Source organism: Podarcis liolepis (assembly GCF_965112155.1).
Source record: "Podarcis liolepis genome assembly, chromosome: 13".
NCBI lineage: Eukaryota > Metazoa > Chordata > Lepidosauria > Squamata > Lacertidae > Podarcis > Podarcis liolepis.
Window position 1 is genome coordinate 12,955,501 of NC_139573.1, and position 24,656 is coordinate 12,980,156.

Genomic DNA, 24,656 nt, shown 5'->3' on the forward strand with positions numbered 1-24,656 from the left:
TGAGACACCACTGCAAAATGTGGCACAAGGGTTCCTGAGGTGAGGGTGGGGTGGGAAGCTGTACATTGACGTCTGGGTGGAGGTGCCATTTTGAAATCTCCATTTCTGAAATCCTGGAGGGCTGTTTCCAGTAAATGTAAACAGTCCAGAGCAAGATGGACCAACTGTCTGACTCAACATTAGGCAGAAAGTGTGACAGACCTTCCACCCAAGAACAAACAGCAGTGCAAACAAATCCTCTTTCCACAATGCTGTTTCAACTATCAGCAGCTTTTATTCTTACAAAAGAAAACAAATTTTATATTTGTGCATGTTTGCACACACACCCTGAGTAAGTGGCTGTGCCTTTTGTCATTTGAACCCCCTCTTGCCAAAGGAGACAGGTACCTAAAAGCCTTTGAACGGCTTATTACAATGTGCACACACACATGCACAGATCTGGGGGAACCTTAACAACTTAACAAAAGCGTCTGCAACAATCCATATTTAAGGTGTGCGTTGTCAGCAAAAACTAACAGAACCGAAACTTAATAAAGCAGCGGGGTGGGAGGAAACCAGCAGATTTTATCTACCAAGGAATTACCGTATTTTTCGCACCATAAGACGCACCGGACCATAAGATGTGCCTAGTTTTTAAGAGGAGGAAAACAAGAAAAGAAAAAATTCTGAACGAAACAGTGGATGTATGATTTTTGTGGTTCATGCTGTGGCCACAGACATGTGATCTGATGGTGAATTTGGGGTGACCCAATGCAAAAATCCTGAGGATCCATGCTTTGTAACCACATTTTTGCGCCATTGTGGCCCCATGAAACAGTGGGTGCATGATTTTTTGGGTGCAGGCTGTAGCCATGGACATGCTATGTGATCTGATGGTGAATTTGGGGTGTCCCAATGCAAAAATACTGAGGATCCATGGGCTTTTACCTCCCCGCTCCCAGGCAGCCTCTGCTAGCATCCCTTATCTCTCTTGCGATCCCACCGATCAGCTGTTTCCTTTGAATACTCCCTTCCCTCTTGTTTGCCTTAGTGTAGTGTCTTTTCCTTAGCTGGAGCAGTTTTTTGCTCCTCTTTTTCTTCTAATTTCTCTCCTTATTGCTTTAGTCTTCCTGTTTCCCCCCTTTGCAAGTTTGCTGTCTTTACCTCCCCCCTCCCAGGCAGCCTCCTTTATCTCTAGTGTCCCTTATCTCTCTCCCCGATCGGCAAACGAACAGCGGCTTTGTTTCAACACCCACTTCCCTCTTTCAAAAAAAAAAAGACATGATCTGCTTTTTGCCCCTGGGCAATTTGGCTCCAGGCACCACGCATTTGCTCCATAAGACGCACAGACACTTGCCTTTACTTTTTAGGAAGAAAAAAGTGCATCTTATTGAACGAAAAATACGGTACTACTACTAGACACACTTTTTCCTGGGTCAGGTTAAAATATTCTGAAGGGCAGAGGGAAGATCAGGGAACGCAAAGCGGTAGTTGCTCTCCAGAGTCTGTTTGGGTACCACGCGCTGTCCTTCAAGCAGCATGACACTCCGCTCAGGGCCAAAGATGGCTGACACAGCAAAGCTTGGCAGAGGCAAGAAGGCAGGCCGCTGGAGGGCCGACCCCATAGCCCGGGCGAAGTCCCCATTGGTGGTGGTAACGGCGGATGGTGCGACACCGTTCAGGATACCCCGGACGTCCTCCCGCTCTAGCGCATGGGCCAGGATGCCTACCAAATCGGCCACGTGGATCCAGGGAAAAGGCTGGCGGCCAGAAGCGATGGGGCCTCCCAGGCCGAGGCGAAAGGGCCACAACATTTGGGCAACAGCCCCGCCCTCTCTGCCCAGCACCACACCTAGAGGCAAAGAGAGGGAGAACAAATAAAAATTATTGCTCAGGGAGTGCAAGCTTACTGGCAAAAGGCAAACACTTATAGGGAAGCCATGCAGGTGAGTTGCACAGGGTTATAGCTTGCACAAGCTTATACAAAAGCATCTCCTGGGCTTGGCTTTACACAGGTCTGGAAGTTAAATCACACTCACAGTGAGCAAAGAGGAAAAGCGTGCTGGCCCTATCGGAGCCAGATGGCTGATTCAGCAAGAAGAACAGGATGCCTACCCTTCCCATCTGCCTCGAGTGTACAATCATTTGTGGCACATCCTTAACAGAATCTGGGAAAGGGGAATGAGAAGGTTCCCCATGGTGGTTTTGGTGGAGTTCCCATGTGGTCTCAAGCCTGCTGGGCTTCAGTGGGATCGCTGCATCTCGTGCCTTCAGACCACAGTTCGGACAGTTGAATTGGGGCACAGGAGCCTGTAAGCACCTGCTACTCTCACCCACATTGTATGAATGAGTATCAGCCTCGGAGTCAGACACACAGGCGCTGGGGCTGTGAGAGCTATGATCTCACCCTCGGCCTCTCATGTCTCTGGGCTTTCACACGCCACATCCAAGCTGACCCCATGTCTCCAAAGATGCCCTTTTCTCCATTGTCGGCCCTTACCCCCCAACTTACCAGATCTCACTACCACCTGGCGTGTGGCATCACCGGGGATTTTCGCTGCTGCCTCCCAACGGGTCACCAGGCGAGAAAAGAAATCAAAGTCTCCGCCAGGACTCTCTTCTGTGTATTCAGTGGTGGGGCTGGGTCTGTAGTAACCTGGGGTTGGGACACACCTTTTACCAATAGTGTGACTTATCTTATACCCAGATTTTACCTAACCAGCCAACCCTGAAAAATTATGTCACAATAAACCTGTATTAAGGCTTCCTAAATTCCCCAACTGCTTTTAACTTCGGAAGTGACAATCCTGAAGGGCCCTTTTGTTTCCTTTTATTTCTTTCCCAGTTTCATGTCTTTCTCATAGGCTTCTATCTCTCTGACACATCCTTCACTTAAGCCCTTCTAAAAATCACTTTAAATCCTTGGTAAGCCCACTCTGCCTTTAGCCAGCTCTGGATTTCCTGCCCTCATGGGACCTCCCAGCTTCCCTGCGTATGTGTTCCCCCCACTGCCAACAGCACACCACCCCTCCTTGTCCCCAGGTCCTCTGAGGAGTTATTCTTCACCCCCTTACATACTTCTCAGTCGGTCATTCTACTGTTGACACATTCACCTGAGCACACAGAATGTTTGTAGGCATTCCATAGCATCCCTAACATTGAAACAGGCTGCAGTTGGCATCCTTCCTCAGACTCCTAGGTGTTGGCATACCATTTTCTTTTCATATTTGTAAAATTGCTTGCGGAGTCATAGGACACTGTATGTTCACAAGCTCCCAAGACTGAGGGGATGCGCTCTGCCCCCACAGTTATTTCGCTATCAGCAATCACCAAGTGGATAGCGAAGCTACAGTTTTAGCTAGCATGGAGGTAAATACCTACGCCGGTGACAAGGATCCAGGCAGAAGGTGGGCGCTCAGCTCCTGCAATGGCTTTCGCCAAAGTATTTGTGGTCTCTATCCGACTGGCAACCACTTCCTGGCGGAAGGACTCATTCCACCTGCAGCATTGGAAGAAACTATCCTTGTATCTCTATAAATAATGGCTTTTACACAAGTCTCTGAGCAGCTTGCTAAGTTTTTCCCCACATGCAGCCCACAGTCTGGACCAACCTGAGTGGGAGCAATCCCTCCCACCCTCCACCGATCAGGTGGAATTGATTCTGTCCACTAGACCTCCGGCAACTGTCCCTTGGGCCTGTCCTATCAACCGCTTGTTCCTTCCCCTCGGCTCAGCTTTGATACTACAGCTAGGAATACAGGTAACAGGGTCAGCTGCAAAGTCGTATTAATCACCCTGAGTGATCTCGTCCAGGGACCTACCTACGGAGGGGGTTAAGGACATTTTCTCCAGCTAGGTTGACCACACCTTCACAAGGAGGGAGCCCCAAGCGGGAAACTTCATCCTAGGAGGAGGAGGAGGAGGAATGTGCAGCATTAGTCTCTCTAGCTACAAGCGCCTCCCGTGCCACTCAAATTTGCCCATCCCACTCCTGATTGATCCTCTCTACCGATATGCAACTTGGCATCCAGGGGTAGGAGTGAAACTGTCTTTTCTGTTTGTTCTACTGGCCCCAATACTTTATAGCTACCTAGCATATGTCTGTCTGGGATAGAATGTGGCCTCGGGAGAAACCCAAGGGCCTAACAGAGAACCTCAGAGGGCCACATTGTGGCTTCTGGCCTGAGGTACCCACACTTAAGTTAAAAGAACAACAAATTGTGGCTCCCCTCCTACTGCCTCTCTGAAGCCTGTTCTGGAGGCCACTTGTAATTTGGCTGTGTAATTTGTGCCTTTTTGATCACGTCCAGTGTGCCAGCATTTGGCCCCTGGAGGAGTTGGAATGTGGTGGTGTGGCCCTCGGATCTGAAAAGGGTTAGCCACCCCCTGGTTAAAATCACAGCAGCAGGGCCAGGGAATTGTGGAAATTCTGCACATGCTTAAAATAAGTACTCATCACATACCCAGGTAGTCCGCCCTTTTCCAGGATGGCGGGAAATCAAGGTGACATCATGCCCTCGGCTCCTCAGCAATTGGGTTAAGGCTCTGCCAACAAATCCAGTCCCACCACCTAATTTCAATATGGAAAAAATGTAATTGCATTTTTTTTTATATAAAGGATTTTATTTTTGTAAGTAATGGCTATATACAGAGAGATAATGGGACAGCTCACCAGGCGATCAGAGGAAAGGTGGTGGGTGACACACAAAAATTACCCCCTCCCAAATAATCAAGAGGCTTTACCTTTCAAACTGAGTAAGGCTGTAATCCCAACCCCATTTACCAAAGAGTAAGTCCCGCTGAATTTAATAGGACCTGCTGCTGAGTAGATGTGCTTAGGAGTTAAAACAAACAAACAAACAAACAAACATACAAATTCTGTGGCCCAGTCCTATGCAGGTACACAGTACCTCCTACCCTAAAAAGTAACAGCTTGTGAAATAGTGCGGGGATGCCTCTGATGAAGCATAAAGGGAATGTTCTGCAGGACCTCCTCCATCTTTATATGTCTGCATAAGATTACAGATGAATGCACTAGCTGTGTGAGTGATGCTTAATATCACTGAGAACCTGAGGCACACCAATAGCCAGGTGGGCAATGTAGATATTTTACTGCAGAATCATAGAGTTGGAAGGGACCCAAGGGTCATCTAGTCCAACATGTCTGCACATACCCCATGCAATGTGTCTGTTTCAGGCTGACCAGAACCAAAAAAACCCCTTCTTCTATAACCAAGCTTTGGACTTTAACTAATTGTGACCTTTTTGAAGTGGGTGAGTTGCATATCTTTTTCCTCTTGGTTTTAATGTATCTATTGTATGGGGCTGGTGTGGAGGGTGTTGTCTGCTTCTTTCCTTCACTGTAAATCCCTTTGGCCGACTAACAAATTTAATACACAAATAATAAGTTAAGAAGAAAGGTACCGGTAATTGTGTCCCTTTCATTCCTTCAGAAGCTGGGTAGAAATGGTGGTAGTCTCTAAAACAAGCATTGCAGGGCAGGTGGAAGACGCTATTGTTCCTCACTTGCCAGGTAAAGACACTTGCCCTTTATTTAGGCGACACGGCTTTGGTGAAATCGTCAAGAACTCTGGGCATGGGGCTGTGGGTTCAGATCTCCACTCAGCCAGGGTGTCCATGGGCCAGAAGTTGTCTTTTGGACTAACCTATTTTGCAAAGTTGCTGTGAGGAAGAGGACCATGTCCACAACCTTGAGCTCTTTGGAAAAAGTATAACAATAAATTGAGCAGCCAGATCATAGAACTGTAGAACTGGAAGGGCCATTGAGTGCATGGGTAGGCAAACTAAGGCCCAGGGGCTGGATCCGGCCCAACTGCCTTCTACTGTATGTCCGGTCCGTGGACGGTCCAGGAATTTACATGAGTAGAATGTATCCTTTTACTTAAAATGCATCTCTGTGTTATTTGTGGGGCATAGGAATTCGTTCATTTCCCCAAAGAAATAGTCTGGCCCCCCACAAGGTCTGAGGGCCAGTGGACCGGCCCCCTGCTGAAAAAGTTTGCTGACTGCTGAATTTAGTCCAATCGCCTGCAATGCAGGAACCTCAGCTAAAGCATCCATGGCAGATGGCCACCCAACTTCTGCATAAAAACCAACCAGGAAGGAGAGCCAGCAACATCCTGAGATAATGGGCATGTAACCCACAGATTCTGCTCAGGGGTCTGCTCGCCTGGAGGAAGGACACGCTCTCCACTGGGTCCCGTTTGGTGGTGCTCATGCCCCTGGACTCTGCTTGCCTGCAACTCAAAGCTGGCTGCAAATCACAACCTCCAAACAGCAACCCAACTCCCGGTTTCCTTTGCAACAAAAGCTAGTCAAACCTCTTTTGCATAATCATAATCATATAACAGCAACAGTAACAGTAACAGTAACAAGGTCTTCTGGACGACCCCCACCCCCACCCACGCTCCTCTCCCCGCCCAGGCCCCTTCCTAACTCACCCACTAAGACTCTCATAGCTGAAGAAGCTGGCTGCGCGCGCGCGCAGCGGGGAAAGACGCTCAACAAGCCCACGGATCAATCAAGACCATAGAGATGGAGGGGAGGCAAGCGGCTAGACAAACGAGCAGCCCGGACTTCCGGCAAAGGCTCGCTTACGAAAGGTAGCCAAATGGTGCCGCTCTGCTCTTCGGCACCTCTATGGTGCCATCCGCGGAACGCGAGAGAGAAGCGGGTTAATGTCGACCCGGAAGCGTGAAAAAGGGCTTGTGTGTCTAGCGACCTTTTCCTTTTCTCTATATCGGGGGGGGGGCGAAGCGTATTATAAACACGCACGCACACGCAAAGCAAATTATTTTTACTATTGGAGAATCGTTTTCTCTCCTAAAGGGCGAGATGACCATGGGTTGCCATGGTTTTCATTCTTGGTGACGTCACCGGAAACAGGAACAGGAGGCGGCCGGGGCCATAGAGGCCGCGGGGCGAGAGCGTTTCCGAAGAGGCAGCGAGGACGTCAAAGGTAGGCGATCCTATTCAGGGTCTGTTCCGAGGGCCCAGCAGGTTTTGTTGCAGGGAAGGATGATTCTGATTTGGAGGGGGTGGTATGTTTGCCCCTCCCCACTGGATCCTTCGCCTGAAGCTGCAGTTCCCCTCTTAGTGGCAAAAGCAACGAGTCCAGATATTATATCGTTCCTTTATCTTTTTCTCCCCCTCAAAATAATAATAATAATAGTTATTAATTAGATGGGACAATGCGCATTATTACTTTGATTCTCCCTCACCTCAGTCCAAACCTCAAAGTGCTGCATGTAATGCCAATTATATGCTAAAAATGAGCTGCTCTTCGTGCTTGGAGCACCCTGCCTTTAGGCCTGACACCAGGCCTCCAAGCAGGCTTGACAGTGGGCAAAAGCTGATACGTGATCAACCCAGCAAGAATGTTATTTGGAATACGTAGCAGCGGTGGCTTAGGAAAGCTTGCTGGCGGAAAGTATCCTCTCCCCAAGCCTTCGATGGGGTCTGTGGGTCAAGGGAAGAGAAGGAGAAAAGAATGCAGTCATGGGATGCATGAGTTGGATTGAAAGGAGGGCCAGGCTGGCCTAAGATGTTTTGCTGCAATCAGTAAAATAATAATAATTCATAATAATAAATCTGTAAGCAGGCCCTGCGTGTTGCGTCCCCAATAATCATTGCATATAATAGTACAGCAGATATCAACAACAAGGGGCTGTCACGACACTCACAATAAGCTACTTCTGCCTAATGGTACTGACAATCCTGAGAAAGGAATAGGATCAGACTTTCATAACTGTTAGGGAAGCTGAGAATGGGGGTGCTTCAAAGGTGTCATGGGAGGCCCCATGACAGCTCAGAGACTGTAGTTTGGGAGAGCAGACTGAATGTTTTATCAGGTCTGTAGGTGGGAGACAGGGCATTTATCAGTTTAAAGGGCTATTTGGTAAGATTCCTATGTGGATTGTGAGGGGCAAGTTGATTTGAGGATACAGAGAAATAGGTAAACGAGAAGCAGGGAAGTGTGAAGGTGGATTTGTTAGATGATCAGAAATACTATTACACAAGTGAAATGGATAGTTTTATCAGGGTGTGCAAGTTGTGTGGGATTGGGACAGAGAAGAGTGTCTTAGGCTGCTGTTGACATTTCATCCTCTCATTCTATATGATGCACTTCACGTTGTTTTGGAGATAAGGAATTGAGGCTGAGACCTTGCAATTCATCCTAAACCACTCTGGGAATCTTTAGCTGACATGATCTACAAACCCAGGGTCCTCTTGGGTTCCATTTCAGTGTTAGCCCCTAACTTGAGAAATGATTGTTTTATCAGAGCTGGAGATGGGAAGCAGGCAGGGTGCATTGGAGAAGCTTGTGATTTCCTGGGAGTCACTGGAAGTATGTGGAAGGGTCAAGCTGCTTAGGTCTTCAACCTCTGGTTGAGGTTCTCTTTTAATGCCTGTCTACGCCTTCTTTTATCCCTTAGGCAGCGATGAGCACTCCTGGGGGGCTAGTTACCAACCGCGGACGGCGTTTCAAATGGGCCATTGAGTTGAGTGGTCCAGGCAGTGGGAGCAGGTATGTCTCTATCATCTCCCGGTGTAAGCAGTTAGCTTGATTCCAGGGGTAGCTCTCTCTCTGGCAGGTATCTGAATTTAGCTCAGATGTGACCCATCCCTTTCTCTTGCCAGAGGCCGGAGTGATCGGAGCGGTGGCCAGGGAGACACCCTCTATCCCATCGGCTACTCAGACAAGCAGGTGCCAGACACAAGCGTCCAGGAAACGGATCGCATCCTAGTAGAAAAGGTAGTGCAAGAATTGCGGGGGGGGGGGGGGGGCTGGCCACTGCATCTCTTGGTTTTCTGTGCTGAGCAGAACACTGGAGCCAGATACCCTCTTCATGTGAGTTTTGAAGAAGGCCAGGTGAACGTGAATAAAGTTTGCTCTTTGATTCTACTTTCTTTTCTCTTCCACCTTTTCAGCGCTGCTGGGATATCGCTCTGGGCCCCCTGAAGCAAATCCCTATGAACTTATTTATCATGTACATGGCAGGCAACACAATCTCCATCTTCCCCACTATGATGGTCTGTATGATGGCCTGGAGGCCCATCCAAGCACTCATGTCCATCTCTGCCAGTAAGTGTGTTTTTATCCCAAGCTTTCTTCATTTCTTGCCTCATGGGATTTGTCTGTGATCCCAGTGTGCTGGTCCCGGGGGAGGGGGGGGGAAGGTACTATTACCGTAGCCAAAGTTCAGTCCAGAGTCACTAGCAGGGTAGACGATCACTAGATGAGACGCGAGGTCCGAAACAGGGAGCCGGGCGGGGAAACAGGAACGCTGGTAGGGCAGAAGCAGGAAGCCGGGCGGGGAACAGGAACACTGGTAGGTCAGCAGCGGGCAGCCGGGCGAGGAACAGGAACACCGGAGAACCAGAAGCAGGAAGCCGGGCGAGGAACAGGCACACCGGGAGTGCAGATCTAGGTCTGGGTAAAAGCAGGTACTCCACAACGACGTTGCTCCCGCAACCTGGGACCGGGCTGCCTGACCTTTATCTTCTTCTAAGGCCGGGGGCGGTCCCGCCCCAGGTGCCTCGCCTCTCCTGGCCTTAAGGCGAGCACTCCTCCTGGGAGAAACCAGTTCCCTTCGCCTCTCTGCCCTAAGCCTCTGCAGTTCAGGAGAGGCCGAAGGGTTACTGGGCCCCGGGGGAGGCTCACCTGTAGACACTGAGTCCTCCAGCACCTCTGGGGCCAGAATGGTTTCACCTGGTGCCTGCTCTTGAGGATCTGGCACAGGTGCAGGCTCCTCAGCATCTAGGCCTTGCCCCAGTTCAGCCGGCCCTGGAGGCGGGGACTCCTGTGCCAGCTGGGATTCCTCCGGTTCACTCTCAGACTCGGAATCCCAGGCCATCACACCCAGTTGAAAAGACTGCATTCTGGGAATTTGAGGAAAATGCAAAATAGTCCTGTACACACCAACAGAAGGGATGGTAAAACTGCCCCGTTTGGATTGCATCAGTGCACATGAGGAATTGAAGGATTCCTCCAGTGAGGGAGGGTTCTTGCACATGCATAGCTAGACGTAAGGGGCAAGGTGTGGTGGTTTGGTGCAAGCAATGGTTATTCCCATTTTTTCATACAATCCCCAAATGGTCATCCAGGAACAGTTGTGTGAATGAGGTATGTGTGCGTGAATTTATCCGGTAGAGATGCACAGGGTTGCTGCGAGAATAAATGTGGTAGGAATTTATGTACAGTATATGGCCCTGCAAACCTCTAGAGGATAACAAGTAATTAGGAGAAAGTAATACAAAAATGTACAGATGTACATTTGTAGTAGTGGTTTGGACATACCAGGTAAAAGGTGCAGATCTCAGGGGTTCTTGCAAATCTATTATTGAAGTTAAGCAATCATCTAGCACCAGTGGAGAATACTATGCACCGTGTAGTCTGTTTTAAAATGCTATACATAGGCCTGGAGAATTCATATACAGTGTTTCATCTGAAGTGTGGGTGTTCAGAAGTGGATTCTTCAGTATAAATACCTAATGCTTGATGAACCTTCTGCTCACTAACTTTCCTCAACAGTAGGAAATGCTTAACTGGGTTCATCCATTGTCATGCGACTGAACGGTTAAACCCTCTAGGGTAGAAATTCATGGCTAGGTATCTTTTCTGTCTCTGTGTGGATAGTTTTCTAACATGCTAACAGATGTTAACTCTGTTGTAGTTAGTACTGTACCTTGTTTGACTAAATATTCAGAAGTGAAAACAGGCCAGCAAGCTGGGCCTGTGCTGCATGTTTGTGGTCTGCCTCTGACTTATTTTCTGTCGTCCCCACAGCCTTCAAATTACTTGAGAGTTCAAGCCAGAAGTTGCTGCAGGGCCTGGTATACCTAATTGGCAACCTTTTAGGGTTGGCATTGGCGGTTTACAAATGCCAGTCAATGGGGCTGCTGCCAACTCACGCCTCTGATTGGTTAGCTTTTATTGAGCCACCCGAGGTGAGTATGGAGGGTCTGACATTTTGAAGAATACGTGTTTATTAATGGAGGTGATCTTCTCCCTCCCCACTCAGTTGACATGTTCTAAGTGTCCATGGTGTACTCTAAAAGGCTGGGGATGTTTTGTACCAATGTCCATGGAACAGCACTTCATTCCCTTATGGATTCTTATTGCTACAAAATCGCTGTGCTTAAAACTAAAGCAGTGATGGTAGGATTTTTAACATTGTCTTACTTTGTCCCAGTACTTGGGGGCCTTATTTTAAGGACAGTGAAGCTATGATGATGCTTACTCAGGTTTATTGACAACACTTCCTTTTTTTTATGGCCAGCGCATGGAATTCACGGGTGGGGGTCTAGTGTTATGACCCAACCCAGTTTCAGAAGCCAACTGCTGCTTTAGATCCCTGGATTGCTACTGTAGAATACTCATCTGCCATCGCTCCTAATAAGACTGCTGGGTCCTAATTACGTGGTGGTGCTATGTGGAATAGCAGATGAAGATGCAGACAGAATGTGAAAGACTGATATTCTCTGCCAAGGGAGGAGCAGAAGGCTTATCCTGACATGCTCTTTTCACGTTCCCCGTTGTGGTGAAAGCAGAATAAAAGTGTTATGCACATGTGTTTTAATGTTTACACAGCTTTCTTGAAAATGGGAACAGGACGCTCTACATGCTGATAAATTCAGCATTCATTTTCATGTTAGATAACGTGCACATGTATTGATCATACTTTGTGATGGCACACATTCAGGTCCTTACACTCTCCATTTAGAAAAAGAGCAGGTGCCAGGTGAACTCTAGTGCTGGAGAGCCAAGGACAGTAGCTAGTACAGAGCTAGATGAGCTGGTATAAGGAAGGCTGCTTCCTCTGTTCCACATACTGTATTTACATGAATGTAATGCGCACCTTTTTTGCCAAATTATGTCGTGAAAATGAGGGTGCACATTAAATTTGATGGCATATTACATTCAAGTAAATACGGTACCTGACTCTTAAGATTCCAATAATAATCTGGAAAAGGGCATGAGGCACTGGGGGTGAGAGGTGACGCTCAAGTGCCTTGAAAATATTCACAATAAGACACTATTGTTTCATACACAGCACACAGGGGGCCCCTTCAAATATTAGTCAGATGAAAAGTAAAAGTATGTAGAAAAACCATGCCTTTGAGCACCCCACCTCTGCCTGCCAATTGTGCATAGTTCCAGCTTCTGGAGAAAGCTATGCATGTAGAGGCCTGTGCGGAAAGGGTCCCTAACCTGACAGCAATATTGGGAGGGTCTCTGTGTTGCCAGAGGCATGGTCCTGCATCCCTTGTCTAGAACAGGCAGTCTCCCCACCTCCTATGACATGAGAACTCTGGACACAACACCTGTCTTCAGGATTAAGCTTCGACTTATTGCTCAACATCCAATCTGTTAACTGCTCCAAGCACCAGTCTAATACCTCAGCTGCTGCCTCATCCTGATGGGAGAGAGCTGTATGCTACTTTGAGTCCCGTCAGAGAAAAAGATGGAGTATAAATAAATATATAACTATTTGTAGTAAAAGAGAGCTAGGTTTCATCTGCATGTTGAAGATACTTCATTCCAGTTCTCCTGATAATGACCAACATCATATAGATGTTAAACAGCATGCAGGTGAAGACGGAACCCTGTGAGACACCACATGACACCTCCCATGGTACTAAACAGTACCCTCCCATAAATACCGTATTTTTCCGTGTATAAGACAACCCCTATTTTTTGGGACCCCAAATTAAGGAAATGGGAGGTTGCCCATGGTTGTTGAGCTAATTTTTTTGTGGGGGGGAATGTCGACAGTTGCTCTGACTGCCGCTGCCATTCACATGCATCACCTTTATTCTGGCAAATGTCATCAACCAGGGCAGCCAAATAAGTTTCAGTGCCATAGCCAGACTGGAATGGACCCAAGTATAGGTATATATAGCAGAAGCTAATCAGTTAACAGATTCACGAAAATAGTGAGTATAGACTGAATGAATGCGACATAATGAATCATCACAACTTCAAAAAAAGAATTATATATAAAAAGTTTATTCTTTACATAATTCAGGAAGCAAAAAATCACACCCCAAAACTTGATGCTGTATGTAAACAAGGTCATCCCCCCCCCCAATAAATTAAAAGACCTCCCCCAAAATAAGAGGTGAGGAACTTAACATGAACTTCCCTTTTAAAAGAAAAGTGGAGGAGAGGCTGGAGCTGAATCTGCTTTAAGGCTACCCCCAAGAGGAGTGGTCCCTGCATACTATACTTGAGCAAAGTGGTGGGAGGAGGAGAATTAGACATCCGTCATTGAAATTGGGTTGGACAAAACAGCACAGCACCTTTTCCAGTGTTTGCTTCTGTAGGGGTAGGAAGGACTTATTTCCCAACACTCACAAAAAACAGCAAGTTGTGGGTCCTCAGTATAGACACAGATAGGGTCACAATAGCCTTCTCTGGCCCAAGCTTGAGGGAAGAGAAGGGTAGCCACTTGGGAGCAGGGAGGGCATGTTACAAAGGTCAGGAGATATTGCTGCTCTGCTTCTCTTTCTATGGTTTAGAAAGGAGAGGCTGCCGTCTCCTTTTCCTCTCAACCTGTAACAGCAACCAGACGCTACAGAGAAGGACCTGGCAAATTGGTCTAGCTTCCTTGCCCAGATAGGAGTGTGAGGACCATAGGGAAAAGAAAGTAGAACAGTTATGTATATCCCTCCATCAATATGCCACCTGCAGCCTGGTTTAAGAGTCAACTCTTCCCCCCACACCCAGCCAACAATTAATTTGAGTTTTGGAATCCCTCAAGGGATTAGGGTATGAGATAAGTACTGTAAGAGTCAGTTCCATCTTCCTAAATGCTGTCCCTCCCCTTGATTTCAAGGGAAATAAAGCAGAAAGACTTTGGCACTGACCAGAAGAAAGTGGCACAATGGAGGCTGCATCTCCCTCCCTCTAGGTCCTCCAAGCAGCAATCATTTCTCCTCTTCTTGATTCAACAATGAAATGTAACAGTCTCTGCAGTAGGAGGACCCTGTTGCTCCATTTTTGTCATGCCCACCAGAGGGCAGAAGCAGTAGTTAACTCTTAAGGTGGAAGCAACCTACGTTTTTGCTGTTTAATCCCTCCAAAGTAATACTTGCCTCACTAGTCCTACGCTTTTTAAAGGGAAGATCCAGCCATCTCCCAGCCCAATCCAGTCTAATCTCCTTTCGTGACAAGCTTATGCAGTTTCCGGCATGTACCTTTACGGAAGGCATGGGGAAATGTCAACTCTAGTCTCCAAATAGGGGAAATTGCCCCCTTTGAAGAACCCCAAACTGCCACAGGGAAAAATAAGCATAGGAGGTGTGACACTGATAGCTGCTCTCCTTGGGAGATCAAGTTGCAGGTGGTGACAGGCAGGAAGCAGATGTCAATTTGACAGAACAGAGTCTATCAGGAGGAAGCCCTCCTCGCTCCCCTAGGAGTAGATAGTAATGACCTCGCTGCCACCACCCCGCACAAGCAGCACACGTTCCAGCCCCTCTGTTAGGACCTCCAGGAATTCCATATCTGCAGTTAGAAGGCAGTCAAGGAAATAGTGCTCTCTCTCTCTCTCATATACACACATACCCCAGTCCTGTTGCCACCGCCAATCCCTCTTGCATCCCAGCAAAAGACAGGACCCTGAAGAAAAGGATACAGTTCTCGTCACCATCAGGATTACGTGGTGGGCCTGGCATGTTGAGCAGTACCAGCTTGGCATCGTGGGACTTGTTGACTATGACCTCATTGAGCTTCACAGCTGTGTGCATACGTCTCACGTTGGACTGGTCACTGGGTCGTAGGAAGGAAGAAACAAATTGTCACCAAGACCAGGCATGCCTATGGATGTACACTTGCAGGAAGCTTTGGCTCAGAGATCTGGCTTCTGAAAACTGGAGAAAGCACTAAGACACATATGGATTGGAAGAGGGAATGGATACAATATGGCAGCTGCAGCAATCTAAGAGGCCAACAGGGTCTGGACCACACTGGAGATGGGAAACAAACAGAATGGCCTTATGCTGCCAAAATAGAAGCAGTGGAAATAATGTAACATTTGATGGTATGGTTATTGAAGCAGCTGGAAATGTGAAGAAGTAGCAAGGACATTTTTCTCTTTTGACTCCTAACCCTAAAGGAAAGTGTCAAAGGTGGTCTTGCCACAGAGAAGCAGAAGTGTGACCCCAAAGCATGCTAGGATTGAACAAAAAAAAAAAAGGATAAGATTTGTTACTATCCAAGAGGATTCAGGAAGCCATAAAATGCAGGACAGAACTTCAGGAAAGAGTTAAGTGAACAGAAATGGGCTGAAGTGTCCTGGGACTTGGCAGATTCTTACGGCCGCATGTTGAGCAGATCCTGGAAGTTCTCCAAGGTCTTGGGTTTGTGCCCTCGGGATGCCATGTACTTGTCCTTGGTCCACGTCATGTGCACCTTTTCCTGGTAAGTCTCAGTCTCTTCGTCATCATCTGAGCCAATGCTAGTCAGCCGCAGCATCGAGTTTCTGTCCTTCACCAGCTGCGCCTGTGTGGGGAGCACCTAGGAAGATCAGTGAAGAAGCAACTAGGAAGTGCTAATCTTTCAGCCCTTCCCTTCCCACTTATCCCAGCCCAGTTCACCTCTCGGTCCCGCTCCGTCTTTGAGAGACGCATTTGCCGCAGCATCTGGCAGCGCTGCTCCATCATCAATGTGCGCTCATAGGTGTAAGCAGAAATGTCGCTGTCATGCTGTTGGGAGACAAGAAAGTGTAAACTAATATACAGTGGTGCCCCGCAAGACGAATGCCTCGCAAGACGGAAAACTCGCTAGACGAAAGAGGTTTCCATTTTGGAGGTGCTTCGCAAAACGAATTTCCTATGGACTTGCTTCGCAAGACGACAATGTCTTGCGAGTTCCTGCTGGTTTTTTCCCCTTCCCCCCCTTTTTCTACGCCGCTAAGCCGCTTATCAGCTGATCCGATCAGCAAATAAGCTGCTAAAAGCTGCTAAACGCCGCTAATAGCGCTAATCCACTAATCCATCAATGGGCTTGCTTCGCAAGACGAAAAAACCGCTAGACGAAGAGAATCACAGAACGGATTCTTTTCGTCTTGCGAGGCACCACTGTACAGAGTGGGGCCAAGACGATCTGTCCTCTGGCCAGCTCTGGTACATTCAGAGCGCACAAAAATGCCCAGATTTCTTCCTAGTGCAACAAAATGGCAGAACTGGATGCATGCATTAGTCTGTGTGTCTTTCTCTAAGAATCTGCACAGTTGTAGATATGCTCTGAGCAACAGAATATTGTGGCTTACAAAGCAAGAACTAGTAGTTTCTTTGAAAGGCAGAGAAGAAGTAAAACAAAGATCGGAGTAGCTATGCCCTGTGGCTATGGAGGAGAGGGGAGGGGAGGGGTGAGATGACAGCAAGACAACTCACAATTTGCCTGAAGTTACAGGTGAACACTGAAAAAAACGGGGCATCAGGGTATGGTTTCTAGTAGGCAGGGAAAAGCTGCTTATATCCAACATATGTCCAAGCCCTTGCCTCATTTCTCTATTAACCAATCAATCTTCCAAGTCCTGCCCTTGACTGTGTGACGCCTAACTTGCTGACCACAGGAAAAACAAAAACCAACTAATGCCCCTAACCGCTCCTGGCTTCCTCTGTCTGTTTTGTCTCTCACCATTTCCACCACTTCTACCTCTGCCTCAATGCGGAGGTGATAGAGAAAGGTTGCTAAATCCTTCTTCATCTGGATGCTGTTATCCTCCAGCTGGGCTACAGTGAAGATGCGGATTTTGCATTTACGCCACACCTTTAAAGTGGAAAAGAGAGTTAGCAGCCCCATCTACGGGTTTACCTTCCCCTCTGATTCATCTCCCCCAGTGATACCCCCCCCCCCGCCAGTACCTTGTGTTGCTTGAGGAGGAAAGGGAGTAACATCAGCATCCCACCATCATGAACAATCCACCAGACGTCAATGCTCCCCTCGGGGAAAGGATCTGTATTGCTAGGGAAGAAGGACACGTTCTTTGCCACAAGCAAGGCAAGGTGAGCAGCTGTAGTCACTCGGACAGTCCCTGCAGAGTAGAAAGAGAGAGTAATGCAATATGGATCCCTTGGCCGAGGAAGCCCTCCCTCTCACCTCCCTATGGGAGAGGCCTTACCAATGAAGGTTTTCCAAGCACGGGCATCCTCACTCTGGCGCCAGGCGTTGGGCCAGCCCATGACAACCGTGTTGTGCTTCATGCCACCCAGCCCACAGGACTGAATGAGGTGGGAGATGCCCTCTCGCACTTTGGCAGCCACCACGATTTGGCAGAAGCCTTTCACCCGCTCTGCCTCCATCAGGTGCTTGATGGTCTGAAACAAGAAACATTAAGGCTGCTAGAGGGCACTAGCATGAAGAGCTCTCTGTGCCCCAACCCGGTGAATGCTTTGCCACAGTGAAATCCTGTGTTGCTGAACTCCAACTCACTTAAGTTGGTTAAGTATTTAAAAGTTTGTCGAAGGCATTATGGAGATGGGATATTACTGAGGAAATGGTCTCTAAAATCAATATACTGGAGGTTTCTGCAGCAGGAACTAATATGGCAATGGAGTTTAATCCTAGCTATTTCCATGTAAAGCAGGGAGAAATCCCTGTCTAAAACTCTGGAGAGTCACTGCTAGTCAGTGTGATTGATACCGAGCTAGAGGCAACAATGGTCTGACTAGTTTAAGTCAGCTTCCTACATTTCTTGCATCTGCTGAATATTGGAAAGGAATAATCCCAATTCATTATGCCTGAATGACCACAACTGTCCTCTTCATTTAGGATCAGGAAGTAGGGCTTCTAAGTCTGATGGCCTGACTGCCAGATCAACCCCAGTGCCTACACCTCCTATTTGACCTATGAAATCCAGTGAGTAGCAGGGGGCTTCACCTGCTCGGCAGCCAGTGCATCGCTGTAACACTCCAGGAAGTTGCCCACCATGACGGAGCCCACGATGGTGAGGCCCTTTCCAGCTTTCAGCTGAGAGGCAAAGGTGAGCAGGCGCGGATGCTTCACATGCTGATCCTCGTCCAGCTTTAGCAGCACCAGCAGTTGTGGCCTAAGAAAGAAAATAAAGTCCAAAATGCACATACAAGGAGCAAAGTAGCAGGTGGGTTCAGGCTGCCACCCAGAAGAGCGTATTTGTGTGCATGTTTGGAGCACTCCACAGCACATGCACACAAATACACGTATGCATGCGCAAGGTCTCTGCATGTGGCACACACAGCCCATGGCAAAACGAAGAAGCATCAAGTCTCTTCCTACCTCCAGTTCTTGGTGTGGGGTGGCCCCTCCTCAAGACGCAGCAGGGCGAAGCGGGCTGCGCTGAGGGACAGGCCACGGATGCCATCGCCCCACTCCTTCTCGGCCCTGGGGGATGCAGAAAATGTTCAGGCAAATGAGCTCAAGGAGAGCCAAGTCACTCAGTGCCCCTCCTTTCCAGAAGCATTGGCAGAGGGGGAAATGCAGCTAAGGCAATCATGCAGGAGGCAGGAGGAGAAGGCTGCATCACAAAAGAGGTCAGGTGTGGTGACTTCCACCCTCAACATTCAAAGAAAGGGATCATGATTCCAAGCCTTCATGCCCTCTGACCTGCATTTCTCACAAAAAGAAAACAAAAATCCTGCAACTGAAGGTAAAAGGCCCCAAAACTTCTGGCTGCAATCGTCTATTTCCAGAGCCTGAGCCTCAGAAACCCACAACCGAACCTTCACCCTCACGATCTCAGCAAAAGTTCCAAAAAGGAAATGATTCCGCTCTCACCCAACTGGAGACTGAGTGAGTGAGTGTGGTTGCAAGGAATTCCCCCTGCTGTTCCCCGGCTGTGGAGTAAGAGGCTGGATAAAGAGGGCTAGAATGCTAGAGCTCTAGAAGGTTACAGACACTCACCCATGGTACTCAATGTATTTGTAGATCATTCCAGCTATCACCATGGCAACAATTGCATAATACCAGGAGGAGATGAACATAAGTGCCACACAGATGCTCATGCCCATGAAGGAGAGTGCCCTACAAGAAGAAAAGGGGAAGGGAGGAAAGCATGCAGACTTGTTTATTTCGTTTGCTGTTTAAAATGTGAGCCCAGAGTCTCAGGGTGCTGGATTCCGTTCAAGAGAACCTTTTGTACTTGTCAGCAGACATACCAAATACACAGGCCAGGAGTCCAGCCCCAATTCCCTCATTTTATGCTAAACCCATTTTGTACAATAGGGCATAGAACTCGGGAGTCTGTATTTGCACCCTCTCTCCCCCCTCTGTTTGTAGAACTCCCTCCTCCTCCAACTCACTAGGTAGTGTGGCCCTCTTACCAGTGATAGTACCGGAAGCGGGGTCTCCAGTTGGGGCTGCGTAGCAGAGTTTGTAATGCGCAGGCTAGGTTGACAAAGAGATAACACATCAGGAAGAACCTAGGGGAGAACAGAAAATAGTCTCAGCTGTGTACAATTCCTAGAGACTCCAACCCATGATAAATATGGCACTTACATGGAAAGGATGGGTGCTACCATATCCAAAGAGGCAATGAGGATCCCCAGTTCTGCAATGCCTGCTGTCAGAAGCAAGGCCCACGTGGGTTCTCCATTGGCTTTGCCATGGCCAAATACCTAGAGTGAATAAGAAAACAGATTACTTGGGACAAACCAATGGTTTTTTTCAGCAGCAAGTCAATTAGCGGTTGTCACTCTTACCCGCAGGAAGGGTATAATGTTGTCCTTGGCTATGGCTTGTAGCAGTCTGGGTGCGCCGGTGAGGCTCTGCAGCCCAGCTCCACACGTGGAGAAGAACGAACCGATGACAATGACCCAAGGGGAGGGCCAGGACAGGGTCCCGACCACCAGATTCCCTTTCACTGTATCACCAAACCTATCCAATAGAAGCAAAAGTGAGGCCATTAGGTATCTGTCTAAGGCCTAATAGTGAGAAGTACAAAGATCCAGCAGAAACAAATGGTCCAGCACATAGAGAAATCAGAAGATGCAGGATTGGATCCAAACTATGTTAGTTGCATTTGTTCCATTGGTTTCAAAAGGAATAGATGCAACTAACTTAACAGTACAATCCTATGAGTTTAGTCAGTAGAATATGACTTGCTCCCAGGAAAGCAGATATGGGATTCCGGCCTTAGTTTTCTCTCCAGCTTCCTTTCTGTGGGTTGGATCCAGGCTAACAGCATGTATCCAGCATGGCTGAAAAATGAGTGGGCCAGAAATATGTGCCAAAGGGTTGAGACTCTGCCTCTAACAAGGGAACCACATTTTTAGTCACAATGACGCATCTAGTCCAGCATCCTGTTCTCACAGTGGCCAACCAGATGCCTTTGGGAAACCCACAAGCAGGATTCAAGCACAAGAGCACTCTTCCATTCTGTGGCTTTCATCAACTGGTATTCAAAAGCACTAATGCCTACAGCTGTGGAGGCAAAGGACAGCCATAATAGCTAGTAGCCATTAACAGCTCTCTCCTCTATGAATTTGTCTAATTTGCTTTTAAAGCCATCCAGGTTGGTAGCCATAACTGCCTTTTAAGAACACAGCTTACAATTTGAATCCAAAACAGAATTTTCACATCTGATTTATATCTGAGAACTGTGGCACTAGGGAAAGTTACTACTTACTTATCTCTGAGCACGACACCTTCCACACATGCCCCAAACAGCACTACGTTGCTAAGATCTGATGTGTCAAATGGTCAAGGAGCAGTAAGATGTTCTTGCAAGACAGCAGAGGATGTAAAAGGGCAGCAATCCTTCCCACACAGGCACCAACTCCCTCCATCCCACCCTTATCCATCCTTTGTTTATTTGACCCTACATTTGCCAGGAAGGATACACACAAAGGAGGTGGTGAGAATAGCCAGGATGGTACCAATGGGGATAGATTTCTGGGCATCCTTCAGGTCTCCAGAACGATTTGATCCAGCCATGATTCCTGTAAAGACAAAAAAATAGATTTTCTGAGGGCAAGAAAACAAAATTCTGTGACCAAAGGAGGTACTGCTAAAAAACTATACTGAACCTTTGAATACTTTTTGCATATGATCTATTACCCTGATGTAAAAGAAAAAAATAGTTGATCTTATACTGGGCAATAGGAAGAAAGATGATATTGCCTCAAACTGGGCCATTAGAGGGGAACAGCAGCAACAAAGCAGCATCCAGTCCAGCTCACAGCTGGGGCAATATTAAGTCCTTACTCCTAGGCTGAAAGAGGGTGCTTTGCTGAAAACTGCAAAAGTCCATGGAAAGACCTGTGTTTTAAGTATAAGCATCCCAGATTAAAAGTTGGCTATCTACACTTCTGGAACGGTTTGCCTCTGGAGACACCTCTGAACAATACATAGCAACAATGTAGCTCTTACCAGTGACTGAAGGGAAAAAGATGCCCACAAGAAGGGTAAAGGAAGTAGTGATGTCAGCCAGCACATACTGCTGATTCAGGCTTCCCCACACATCAGCTGAATGCAATGATGGTTTCTCAATTATTTCACCTTTCACCAAGTAGCTGCTCCAAAGATTCTCTGCAATTATCAATGCCATTATTATTATTACCACCAGAACCACCATGCTTATTGCTGTCATCATCATCCCACCCTTCCTCCAGTGGTCTACAAACTTCTTCATGCTATCCTATGAGATAGGTTAGGCTAAGAGGTGGTGACTGTCCCAAAGACACCCAGTTGCTATTTATGGCCACTACACAACACAGGCCCCTCAATTAGGAAAGGAAGGGAAATGGCTGTTTATCTAGACAGTGTGTAGGACACCTCTTGGATTGTCCCAAGATGGGGAAAACCAAGTGTACTGTTGACAGGGAAGGAAAGGTATCTCTCACCAGTGATAATGCCACTGGCCAGCCCTGGGATACCCTGGATAACAGTGACATTGTTGTGCTGAAAATAATCATCACAGGAGGCATTGTGGTGCTTGGTAGCATTGCAGAAAAACTCCCAGAGGACAGTGTGCTGGGTGATGTTGTCACGCTCCACCGTCTTGGCACAGTCATTAATGTGGTGCCGGGAGAGAGAGCGGTTCCCCAGCATGCACACACTGAATGGAGAGGAGACACAAAAAGATGAACAAACCCGTTAGGCTATAAAGAGGCCAAGGCATGCACAAACAAATTTGAGAGTCCCAACCCTTAAGTTGCCCAAGGGCATGGGAAAATGAAGTTATCTAACTATGGAGAGATGGATGCAGTCTTGTAAAAAACTGTGACCAAAGATCCCTAACCCTTCCCCAGAACAGACAACTCTATGCACATTCACAAAACTACATATTCCAACAACTTCTCGTAGGATCTGCGACATCCCAGACTGATTAAAAGAGAAGTCACAATGAATCATATCCAAGTATCACAATTAATCATATCCAAGTATGCTGATAACCTACGGGAAGTCGGGAGGTGCAAAAGAGGACTTGATGGCACCAGCGTAGATGGCCAGGATTGAGACGATGACACAGGCAAGGAAGAGAGAGGCAAACTTATTCACGTAGCGTACACCCACGAACACCACCAGCACCATAATCACTAGAAAGGCTGAGCCATACACCCGCATGTTGTTGAGCATGGCTGCTGGCTCCTTCAAGGGATCCTCACTATGGAAGATGGCTGCCTCAGGGGCAATGTACATCTGAGAGAGGGAAGAGAGAGACACATGTCACTTTTAGAAAGGTCAGCAGATAGAGGGGGAAAACATGGATTTTGCAAGATTAGCAGAAGTGCTCACTCCGCTCAAGGCTGTCAGACTGCTTGGAAGTGGCCACAGCCGTGTGGAATAGCACCTGTTTCACAACTATGGAGCACTGCATCTCGCTAATTTTAGGGGAGCAGAACACTTACCAGGAAGATTTCAATGGCTCCCAAAATGTACATTGCAGCAGCAAAGGTGGTGCCCAGATAAAAGCAGAGTCCAACAGCTCCTCCAAACTCAGGCCCCAAAGCTCGTGAGATCATGAAGTATGAACCCCCAGCTGTGAAGAGGAAATAAAGCAATGGGTAGGAGGTCAAGAGACTTTGCAGATAGGAAAAGGGGTTATCATTTGCACTTCCTACACATCCTAAACATCTGCTTGTAGAGGAACTTTTTATTTCTAGAATTTTCTCAGGACAGCACCCAAATGAAATTAAACAAACCAACAGGTTATGATCAACTGAGTTAGCCGATGAGTAGCACAAAACAAAGCGGTGATTTATGTGGATCTCAAATACTATAAGAAGGCATTGTGTTTTTATGACAAGATGAACGTCATCTGACATAGATAGCATTGGTATCTGGTGAACAAGTTTAAGGAAAGAATTCCACCATTTGGGCACCACCTCAGAAAAGGACCTTTCCCAAGTAGTTATTTGGTTAAGTTCTGATGGTGAGAGCACTCAGGGCTGCTTTTGAAGATGAATGTATTTGGTGGGCAGGGAAGTGTGGGAGAAGATGGCTCTTTAGATATTAAGTACTCACCAGGCACAACTCCATTGGTGGCAATGGCACTCATGGAGATGGCTGTTAGCAGAGTCTGAGGAAGAGAAAAGACCACAGGAGGATTTAGAAGAAAAACACACAATCTTAAAGGGCTTTCATTCATTAGGCTGTGCAATTATACTCTTGTTAGATAGGACAATAGGCAATTTCCCGTAAGATACAACTACAGCTAAAGAAAATCTGACATGTTGTGGAAATAAAATCTATCACTGGCCTCATGACACAGCTGAATGCATGTGGGAAGAAGGGTAATCTTATGACTTTTACATTAGGATCTTAGCTGTGGCCTGCTAAAGTCACAAAGTATGATTTAGCCCCCATCTCCATGCTGTGGTTCAGACTCCTCACTCCAATCTTCTTCTCTAAGACATTAAAACCCCTAAACCAGGACATGATTCAGACAGTAGGGGAGAGGAACTCACACAGCAACAGCAGATGAGGACAATGGCAAAGGCTTGCAACACGCCAGCTGTACCCACCACCCAGGTGAGCCGTAAGAAGAGAATCACCCCGAAGATGTTCTGTAGGCAAGGCAGATAGACTCCCATGAATGTGCCCATCTGTGGAGACTGGAAGGAAAAGGACAAGCTCTCAAAACCAAACCTACTCCACTTTGCTGCCCCTACCTTGCTCTTCATCCTTTGCATACGTGATTTAAATACCTGCAACTTCTCTGCTACTCGGCCTTCAGATATCTTTCTCTTTGACAACCCCACCCCTTTGTTTGAATTCCCAGACAAACCCAGCCACCAAGTGCAGAGCAGGTAACAGCACTAAACTGAACATATAGTAAGTCATATTAAACATCAATTGCAAATAGGCAACACAAAAACTAAAGCCCTGCTCACAGGACTAGGAAAAAATCCCGGGTACCTGGTTACTCAGATACCTCAGAGCTTGATTTGGTGGCTTAGGAATCTGTACATTTTGCATGACTCTGAGCAGGGCTTTTAATTGATCTGATGTATTTATTTTTTTAACTGGCTCCTACAAATTTCAAACAAATGTCAAGAAATCAAAAATACTTTTTGAGGTTTACCTCATGCTGCCTTAAGACCAGCGGCTAAAATCCATGTCAAACAAATAGTGTTTTAAACTTCAAGAAGCACAGGTTTTTGTTCTGGAAAGTGAAGCCCCATAGTTGCAGGGCAGCCATGGCAAAAGCATCAACTCCTTTCAGTTT

The 24,656-nt window shown here is 47.3% G+C and overlaps 3 protein-coding genes across 13 annotated transcripts in view; 1 reads left to right on the top strand and 2 right to left on the bottom strand.

Moving 5' to 3' along the window:
• Positions 1 to 254: 254 nt before the first annotated feature.
• On the bottom strand, positions 255 to 6,578 carry SDR39U1 (short chain dehydrogenase/reductase family 39U member 1). The gene is made up of 6 exons (XM_083471244.1): positions 6,441 to 6,578; positions 4,443 to 4,549; positions 3,801 to 3,883; positions 3,357 to 3,478; positions 2,492 to 2,635; positions 255 to 1,831 (listed from the first exon to the last, which is right to left on the bottom strand). Exons 1-6 carry the CDS (start codon positions 6,454 to 6,456, stop codon positions 1,416 to 1,418), a joined length of 888 nt encoding a protein of 295 aa, XP_083327370.1. The 5' UTR covers positions 6,457 to 6,578; the 3' UTR covers positions 255 to 1,415.
• Positions 6,579 to 6,826: 248 nt separating this feature from the next.
• On the top strand, positions 6,827 to 11,576 carry EMC4 (ER membrane protein complex subunit 4). Of its 2 annotated transcripts, XM_083471276.1 has the most exons (6): positions 6,834 to 6,958; positions 8,436 to 8,527; positions 8,641 to 8,755; positions 8,932 to 9,085; positions 10,790 to 10,950; positions 11,283 to 11,576. In XM_083471276.1, the coding sequence occupies exons 2-6, from the start codon at positions 8,442 to 8,444 to the stop codon at positions 11,316 to 11,318; spliced, it is 552 nt and encodes a 183-aa protein (XP_083327402.1). In that variant the 5' UTR covers positions 6,834 to 6,958; positions 8,436 to 8,441; the 3' UTR covers positions 11,319 to 11,576. The 2 variants fall into 2 exon arrangements, with proteins under 2 accessions (XP_083327403.1, XP_083327402.1); XM_083471277.1 differs by lacking the exons at positions 10,790 to 10,950; positions 11,283 to 11,576 and adding an exon at positions 9,853 to 9,989 and having other exon boundaries at positions 6,827 to 6,958; positions 8,932 to 9,136.
• Positions 11,577 to 12,996: 1,420 nt separating this feature from the next.
• SLC12A6 (solute carrier family 12 member 6) overlaps positions 12,997 to 24,656 on the bottom strand; it is a 51,818-nt gene continuing 40,158 nt past the window's right edge. For 5 of the 10 annotated variants that reach the window (XM_083471104.1, XM_083471107.1, XM_083471108.1 and 2 more), the window contains 21 exons: positions 23,896 to 24,042; positions 23,453 to 23,507; positions 22,837 to 22,967; positions 22,386 to 22,627; positions 21,829 to 22,043; positions 21,356 to 21,514; positions 20,827 to 20,925; positions 20,613 to 20,670; positions 19,687 to 19,861; positions 19,484 to 19,602; positions 19,309 to 19,407; positions 18,890 to 19,009; positions 18,266 to 18,370; positions 17,891 to 18,059; positions 17,133 to 17,328; positions 16,876 to 17,045; positions 16,649 to 16,780; positions 15,604 to 15,711; positions 15,324 to 15,508; positions 14,643 to 14,776; positions 12,997 to 14,512 (listed from right to left, as the gene is read on the bottom strand). In XM_083471104.1, coding sequence (XP_083327230.1) covers positions 14,421 to 14,512; positions 14,643 to 14,776; positions 15,324 to 15,508; positions 15,604 to 15,711; positions 16,649 to 16,780; positions 16,876 to 17,045; positions 17,133 to 17,328; positions 17,891 to 18,059; positions 18,266 to 18,370; positions 18,890 to 19,009; positions 19,309 to 19,407; positions 19,484 to 19,602; positions 19,687 to 19,861; positions 20,613 to 20,670; positions 20,827 to 20,925; positions 21,356 to 21,514; positions 21,829 to 22,043; positions 22,386 to 22,627; positions 22,837 to 22,967; positions 23,453 to 23,507; positions 23,896 to 24,042 — 2,910 coding nt within the window. In that variant the 3' untranslated portion in view covers positions 12,997 to 14,420. Of the gene's footprint in view, positions 14,513 to 14,642; positions 14,777 to 15,323; positions 15,524 to 15,603; positions 15,712 to 16,648; positions 16,781 to 16,875; positions 17,046 to 17,132; positions 17,329 to 17,890; positions 18,060 to 18,265; positions 18,371 to 18,889; positions 19,010 to 19,308; positions 19,408 to 19,483; positions 19,603 to 19,686; positions 19,862 to 20,612; positions 20,671 to 20,826; positions 20,926 to 21,355; positions 21,515 to 21,828; positions 22,044 to 22,385; positions 22,628 to 22,836; positions 22,968 to 23,452; positions 23,508 to 23,895; positions 24,043 to 24,656 lie in introns of all 10 variants that reach the window. The other 5 variants (XM_083471106.1, XM_083471101.1, XM_083471103.1 and 2 more) reach the window with 1 other exon arrangement.

Excerpts from the sequence above, each read along its gene's own strand:
- EMC4 (XM_083471276.1), top strand. The coding sequence starts at position 8,442 with ATGAGCACTCCTGGGGGGCTAGTTACCAACCGCGGACGGCGTTTCAAA. Across the intron at positions 8,756-8,931 it reads ATCGCATCCTAGTAGAAAAG|CGCTGCTGGGATATCGCTCT; the intron begins GTAGTGCAAGAA and ends CCACCTTTTCAG. Across the intron at positions 10,951-11,282 it reads CTTTTATTGAGCCACCCGAG|CGCATGGAATTCACGGGTGG; the intron begins GTGAGTATGGAG and ends TTTTATGGCCAG.
- SDR39U1 (XM_083471244.1), bottom strand. Across the intron at positions 3,479-3,800 it reads GTCCTTAACCCCCTCCGTAG|GTGGAATGAGTCCTTCCGCC; the intron begins GTAGGTCCCTGG and ends CCAATGCTGCAG. Across the intron at positions 2,636-3,356 it reads GATCCTTGTCACCGGCGTAG|GTTACTACAGACCCAGCCCC; the intron begins GTATTTACCTCC and ends TCCCAACCCCAG.